The sequence below is a fragment of the Trachymyrmex cornetzi genome, unplaced genomic scaffold (assembly GCF_001594075.2).
Source record: "Trachymyrmex cornetzi isolate Tcor2-1 unplaced genomic scaffold, Tcor1.1 scaffold1767, whole genome shotgun sequence".
NCBI classification, from domain to species: Eukaryota; Metazoa; Arthropoda; class Insecta; order Hymenoptera; family Formicidae; genus Trachymyrmex; species Trachymyrmex cornetzi.
This window is the reverse complement of record NW_017296383.1, coordinates 15,617-23,701: the sequence shown is the minus strand read 5'-3', so window position 1 is coordinate 23,701 and position 8,085 is coordinate 15,617. Positions and strand designations below refer to the sequence as shown.

At 29.4% G+C, this 8,085-nt stretch overlaps 2 protein-coding genes across 2 annotated transcripts; one reads left to right on the top strand and one right to left on the bottom strand.

Annotated features, from left to right (window-relative positions):
- The first annotated feature begins 883 nt into the window (after positions 1 to 883).
- Positions 884 to 3,470, top strand: LOC108759270 (uncharacterized). The gene is made up of 7 exons (XM_018504626.1): positions 884 to 1,246; positions 1,803 to 1,923; positions 1,996 to 2,470; positions 2,539 to 2,643; positions 2,809 to 2,897; positions 2,978 to 3,084; positions 3,192 to 3,470. The coding sequence occupies exons 2-7, from the start codon at positions 1,827 to 1,829 to the stop codon at positions 3,468 to 3,470; spliced, it is 1,152 nt and encodes a 383-aa protein (XP_018360128.1). The 5' UTR covers positions 884 to 1,246; positions 1,803 to 1,826.
- A 1,691-nt stretch (positions 3,471 to 5,161) lies between these two features.
- Positions 5,162 to 7,420, bottom strand: LOC108759271 (uncharacterized). Its single transcript, XM_018504627.1, has 6 exons — positions 7,339 to 7,420; positions 6,844 to 7,079; positions 6,548 to 6,748; positions 5,952 to 6,209; positions 5,768 to 5,833; positions 5,162 to 5,686 (listed from the first exon to the last, which is right to left on the bottom strand). Exons 2-6 carry the CDS (start codon positions 7,010 to 7,012, stop codon positions 5,592 to 5,594), a joined length of 789 nt encoding a protein of 262 aa, XP_018360129.1. The 5' UTR covers positions 7,013 to 7,079; positions 7,339 to 7,420; the 3' UTR covers positions 5,162 to 5,591.
- Between the last annotated feature and the right edge of the window lie 665 nt (positions 7,421 to 8,085).

Sequence of the window (8,085 nt, the reverse complement as noted above, 5' to 3'; positions counted from 1 at the left end):
ATATACTTTTATGAAATAATAAGCTTACTTATCATATATATCACATTTTCGTATGTATTACATTTTGAAATATTTTGAAACATTCAATGTCGTTTTCATCAATAGATCTGTTTTCTGTGGCTGAACTAGTGTACACTTTTGAAACTTAAAGTAGGATAGAAATACGTTTAATTTTTATTTAAAGCGAGAAAGAGAGTTCTAGAACAGTCTAGTGCAGGAACAGAAAATAGACTAAATGTAAAGTAACTTTAATCTCAGTCCATACGCGTGCGCGCGCAAACCATTCTTTCTATAAATCTCTTTTTAATCGACATTGGCAGAAACTAGCATGAATGTTCTAACTTAGAAACAAAAAAAAAAATAAAACATCTATCTTTTTTATGCGCTTTAATATACTTTAAAAACCTGAACATTATTTTATAACTTTTCTATTAATAAAGTTTAACTATTTCATAAACTGTAACTTATTTTTATAAAACTTATAGTTATTTATCACATTTTGGTAAACCTTGAGTTTAAGTGCTTTTATTTTCTTTTTCTAGCAATCGTTGCATTACATCTTGTATTCCTTTGAAGCAAAGTATTTTTTCTTTGTGCTCTTTTTCTCGACTTTCTCTTCTTCTTTTTCGTTCTTCCTCATTATTTAATATATATTCTTCTATAAATGCATTTAACTTCTTTTTTCTTTTAATTCCTACTGTTGTAAGTAAAATCAAAGCATTAATTACAGATCAAACTCTTCTAGTTATTTTTAGTTATTTCTGTTATCTATGTTACAACTGCGTCCTCTATAGCGCTGTGTGCCCATCTATACTTACTTTATGTACTCTATGTTCTTCTAATAATAAATTACACATCTTTTCATGTTGTCTCTTTGCCTTTGTATCAGATCTGAGTTGTTATTACTTTTCCTTCGATTTCAACAGGTTATGGGCCCAGATCTAATATCATAAGTTATAAAATATGGCTTCGAATTATCTTGCCAGTGTTCCAAAGCTCAGAGGAATCGAAAATTACAATGATTGGGCGTTCGCCGTTGAAAACTTGTTTTCTGTTCCTGCACTGGGATTGCACTAGAACTGAACTGAACTGAACCATGGTTTATACCATGGTGCAAGCCAGAACTGACAAGTGTGAGCGTGCAGGCAAGGAATAGAAAACGTTCTAGTGTAAAATAAAAATGGCGTCCTTTATGTGCACATGTGACATGAGATTCCGCGCATTTCCGCGTAATTCACGAACAGTGGTAAGTGTATAAAAATAAGAATTTTTTTCGACCTAAAAAACTTGTTATTACAATATTTACATTTCGATACATTTCATTAAAAATTCACAAGTAAAAATCGTCACAATTCATTAGTTACAAAACGTAATTATTGATCTCAGATTTGTAAGGTTAGAAAGTCATGCTAATTGCGTAATAATTAATAATAAAGTACTACTTAATTTTATGAGCAATAATTTCTATACAGGAATCACTGCTTATATTATAAATTGTATAATATTATCTAATATTAATTATTACGCGTTAGCATGACTTTCTAACCTTATAGATCTAATGATTGATTAGGATTTTTAACTAATAAGTTGTGATGGTTTTATTATCAATTCTTAATGCTCCGTATTAAAATGTAAATATTGTAAGTCTTTTAGGTCGAGAGAAGTTCTTATTTTATATACCTAAAAATTTGATACAACAGTTAAGATTTTCATATATACCTGTATCTGAACAAATATCTTTTCATGTGCTTGCAACTCTTTAATTATTTTGATTATATTGTTGACCGTATCTTATCTTGCAGAATGCGATATAATCAGAGGAAAATATGGATGATACATATATGGAAAGAGCGTATATGCAAAAGAATGCTGCAGGAGAAGTCGTAGTTGACCAAAATGGATACATCAAATGTTTGAGTGAAGGTATGAAGATTATTTATTTTATCAATTGTTAAGCTGTTTTGACAAATATTTACTTATTTTATGTATATACAGTTCCTATTGCAGGAGGATTAAAATTCAAATTACTTGATAAAGAAATTGATTTTAATTGTGATAATATATGCTGCACAATTGATAATCGAGATATATTTATACAATTAAACGACAATGTATGTCGCACAGCAATATCGACGAATAAAAGTGCGAACAAAATAGTCAGTAATGAAGACACCAACAAAACTGATGAAATTGAGGAAGTAATCACAGAGACTGCCTTTCATTGGACTGATAACAGTACAAAATTGTTCCTGCATATATACAAGAACCATGTAAATCTTGTTGCACAAAGAAAAATTAAAACAAAAAAAATTATGTGGCAAAAGATTGCAGAACAGATGAAATCGCAGGGATACAATGTGTCCATACTGCAAGTCGAAAATAAATATAAATCTTTAGAACGAGCATACAAAAATGTGAAAAATCATAACAATAAAACTGGGAGACATAGATTAGTCTGTCCTTTCGAGACGTAAGTATGCTTATTATATTTGAAATTTACAAAGGATTTATATAATGCATATTTGTATTCAATTATAGAGAATTAAGTGAAATATTAGGCGGAAAGCATAATATAGAACCATTATTATTATCTGGAAACAAGGGCGTAATTTATCCAAATGCAGAGAAGACAATTACTTCCTCGTAAGTTTTATTTTTATTACATGTTAAATAAAGTTTTATTTTAAATGTTTACGTATGTAATTGATAGTATTAATGTAAAAAGTAATATTGTGTCAATAATAAAATGTTCATAAAAGCCTAACTTTTTTACATAAGAACTATAATCATCTATTTTAAATGTTACAGGTCTACATTACAGGTCAGTGCAAACAAAGAAAATAATGAGGTCATGAATATTAATGAAAACAGAAACAAAACAGAAACACCATATCAGGGTACGTATCATGGAATTATTCAAAATAAATTCCAACGGAAATCATTCGATTATTTCCTACATTTATATTTTATTATCTAGAGAAAACGAAAGAATTCTGTTCGGAATCCATATCAACTTGTTCCACAATAGATACTCAGGAATTTTCTGATGGAATTACGACAGATGATAGCACAAGTTGCAAAAAGGTTAGTAGAATCATTATACTGATTAGAAAAAATTGTTTTAAAAAGAAAATGTTTTTAAAGAGTAGTAAAACTTATTTTTCAATAAAAAAAATTATTGTAACATACAGGCGATCACAAGTAAAAGGTGCCAAAAAATGGGCACAACGGCACGTGTGTTGGACGTATTTAAAGACAATTTTCAAAAATTATCCAATGAAATACGTACAGAAAGTGAAAATCGCAGTGCAGTACAACAACAAATGTTAGAAGAGCAACAAAAAATGAGAAAATCATATGAAGAATTCGTGGAAAAAACATACGAGCAATCTGTCAAGGCTAATACATTACGCGAAGAACGCAATAATATCTTGCAAGAATTAATACAAATTTCAAGAAAGAGTCATTAAAATATAATAAGTATTAAATAGTATATCCATAGTATTTTTTAAAAGAAAAATAGTATAAAGCTGGGCGACACATGATGCTCGGTTCTTGCTGGATTGCTAGTTGGATTAGATTCTTGTCACCGTATTAGTTGCAATGTTGACACTGCCTCTTGGTGGTAAGAATCTAATCCAGTTAGCAGTCCAGCAAGAAAAGCATTATGTGCCGCCCGCTTAATTACTTAAATCAGTATTATCTAAGTTACTATTATCTTTTACATATAACATATATTTTATTATAGAAAAACATGTTGTCCATATTATTTTTTAACAAATTTGTTTATGTGTTTTATATTTTCTTATTGCTTCATTGTCATACATATATTGATTTTGTGAAATTATATATCTTGCTGCTCATTGTTTATAAGTGTTTCGAACAATTCTAAATCTTTTGTGTTAGCTAAATGGTTTATTAACTCAATTATTTTATTTCATTAAAAAATTGCGTTTGAAGAAACAAATTTAATTTAAGTACTTTATGCAATTCAGATGTAGCAGAAATGTGATATATATTGTGATAATAATAAATGATTCTCTAATAATTGTTCAATTTGTTCATTTATTGTCCAATTACACCAATAAATATAGCATATTTTACAATACAAATTTGACGTTTTATGATGTACATAAGCAGTTTGATACGTTTGACTTTTACTTTTTTCTTAAAATAAAATTCTCGACTTATTTTTTAACAATCCTCTTTTAAAAAATCATTGATTTATTAAACTGCCCACATACATATACATAATGCTATATGAAGTACTTATACATAGAAAATAATGCAACATTATACATATATCATAAATATTACATCTATGAAGATACAGCTTGACCAAGTATATTCTAAGTACTCATATTTTTTCATAATCTGGAATTCAATTTTTGTATCGTTACATACTTAGGGGATCCGCACAATAAAAGGAACAGAGAACACAGAATAAGAATTTCAACCTATCAGAAACTATATATTCCACAATACATGATTTCTGATAGGTTGAAATTCTTATTCTCTGTTCCTTTTATAGTGCGGAGCTCCTTATTGATTACCAACATTATACAAAAGTTAGAAGACTTCTTGAAACAAAGAATAATTTGTAGCTAATGTTTAAATCATTGACTTCTACTTCTCTTGATCACTGTCTTTATTTTTTTGTCTTATAAATCAATTTTAAAGTTGAACTTTAAATAATGTTGATAAAATGTCTAATTTTTTTGGCCAAGGCTGCATTTGACTATACTACTTTATAGAGATACTACTATATACATTTACAAAGATATTATTATTAAAAATGCAAAAAAATGTATTTGGCATCTGCGATTTTATCATAACTTTGACATATGTAAAGAAAGTGAAAATGGCAATACAGCGATAAATGTTAGAAGAGCAACAAAAAATAAGTCATATAAAGAATTAATAGAAAAAACATGAGCTGTCTATTAAGGCCAATAAATTACAAGAGCAACGCGATAACATTTTGCAAGAATTGATACAAATTTCAAAAAATTCATTAAAATGTAATGTATCCACAATATATATTTTGGAAAAGCACAAAATAGCATATGTAATAATTAATTCGGTATTATCGAAGATACTGCTATCTTCCATTATATGTATATATTTTAACAAGTTATTTCATTACATATATCATTCCGTCTGTCTGTGCCTGTTTCATATTGTCTTACTGCTTCATTGTTATACATATATTGATTTTGTGCTTGTACATCTGGTTCCTCATCGTGTATAGGTGCTTGGAACAATTCTAAATCTTTCATGTTAGCTAAATTATGTAAAACACAACATGCGTGTATAACACGTACCATACGTGGAATATCTCTTAACTTGAAATGATAGAGTTGGCGAAACCGTTGTTTTAAAATGGCAAATGAATTTTCGATAATAACTCTGCACGAGTTTAATTTTTGGTTAAAAATTCTTTGTTTTCGTGTTAAGTGTCCATTGTCTTTATACGGAACGATTACTTGTAATAAACAAGGATATGCACTATCTCCTAAGAAATAGTATCTATCTAGAACAATATTAATAACATTGTAATACCAATTTTTAGCTTTGTCATTTCTTTTGTCTTACTTATTTTCCAATTTGAACAAACCTCCACATATTTCACGTAAGTCATTATATAATGATAAATTTTTAAATACTCGAGCATCATGGACAGAACCTGGGTATCCAATGAAGACATCCAAAAGTTTCAATTTGTGATTAACTGTCGCTTGAATGTGCAATGAAAAATATTACTTACGATTAATGTAAGAATCGGCATCTTCCACTGGTTTGTCGATTCTGATATGAGAACCATCTAGAGCACCTAAATAAGTACATATAAATATAAGTATATATATATATATATATATATATAACATTTATAATAAATCAGTATAAATAAGCCTATTTATAATAAAACATAAACAGGTACAGTATATTACCAATGACATTAGAAAATCCTTTTTGTTGAAGAAAGTAATTTGCAGTTTCTTTTTTTTCCTCTGATGTTTGATACCTTATTACGTTAGGTGCCAACGTCATGATAAATTCTGTGACTCTCGTAATTATGTTATACAAGGTACTAATGGCAATTCCAAATCGGTCAGCTATATCCCGATAGGACCCAGCTTCATGTCCGACGAACCATAAAAAACACAATATATGTTTTTCCGCTGTTATCTTTAAACATTCCCCACGATCTAAAAAAGTAATTATAATAAGCTGTATATAGAAACTTATATCAATAATATGGAGCATTTATACTGGCCATATTCATATGCCGTAATATGTAAGAATTGACTAATCACAGTACTATGTAATATGTAAGAATTGACTAATCAAGTATTCCCCTTTACAGTTGAATGAAAAGGATTATTCGACTGTGATTGATAAATTCTTACAGATTACGGCATTACGGCCAGTATAAACGCTCCCTAATTCTTTTTAAGAATCACAAGTCTTCATTCTAATTAATTTTCTGTTAGTTTAATCATTATTTCCAACTTCTTCTTACAGTTAAAAATATACATTAAATTACCTTGCATACTTGTAAATATATCTGATATTTCAAATAAATGTATCAATTCATATACCACTGTCCTTGACAATCTAAAATGCATTATAAAATCCACATTATCATAACTATACACAATTCTTTCAATATAATTTTGCACTTTTATGTGTTCTATTCGTTGCACAAATCCAAATAGAGGATATAATATTTGTAATTCTTCATATCCTACAATGTAAGACATGATAAATTAGGTTTTATACATATACCAATATAAATGATATTAAGATATATAAATGATAGGACATAAAAATATTTCGTACTATTATTATCTTCAAGTAAGAATGTCCCTAATGGAGGTAACGCATTAATATTTTCATCTTCATCAGATGAATCCAACATTTCCATGTGAATGATAGGGGATATCATTTTATTAATAATCATGGGCCTTGTAGGAAGTAATACTTTCCACAAAAAAAACACGGTTTTCATCGATTCTGCATATGTGCTGTACTATTCGAAAAAATATATTCTCGGTTACTTCTGATTGTACCGTATTCTGCAAGATAAAATACGGTCATTTCAACAATATAATCAAAATAATCAAAATAATTAAGAAATTGCAAGTACATGAAAAAGATATTTGTTTAGATACTGGTATGTGTATCTGTAAGGTTAGAAAGTCATTCTAATGCATAATAATTAATATTAATATTATATAATACATTCTTATAAGCAGTAATTTCTGTACGGAAATTATTGCTCATAAAAATATGTAATATTTTATTATTAATTATTATGTATTATGACTTTCTAACCTTACAAATTTGATGTTCGGTAATTACGATTTCTAAAAGATCTGTTTTCTGTAGCTGAACTAGTGCACACACCAGTGCTTGCACTGCTTGCACTGACTCAAGACCTAGGGCAGCCAGTTCAGTGAACTCGTACACTGAGTTCTGTTACACTGGAACAAAAAACAGCATCGCTGACGCCATTTTGGGAACAGAAAACGCTTTAGTGTACACTTTTTGAACTAGTGCAACCAGTGCAGGAACAGAAAACAAACCTCATGTTGGTACTTGACGGTTTATCTGGCTATATAGAAGGAACTGAAACTGCCGATAAGGATAAGCAGGCAAAGGCGAAATTAGTACTAACAATTGATGCATCGCTTTATGTGCACATTAAAGAGGTTAGTACAACGAAGGATCTGTGGACTAAGTTAAAAGCACTATTTGACGATTCCGGCTTCACAAGACGAATTAACCTATTGCGTGCATTGATATCCATGCGATTGGAAGAATGTGATTCGATGGGATCATACGTTAATCAAGTCGTGGAGGCAGCTCAAAAACTGAGAGGCACGGGTTTTAACATTGATGAAGAATAGATTGGTTCGTTACTTTTGGCAGGTTTGCCAGAAAAGTTTTCACCAATGATCATGGCCATAGAACATTCTGGAATCGCTATCACGGCAGATTGTATCAAAACAAAACTCATGGATATGGAAAATCAAGTCAGTAAGACAGGCAGCGCTTTTATAGGTAAAGATCACAAGTTTG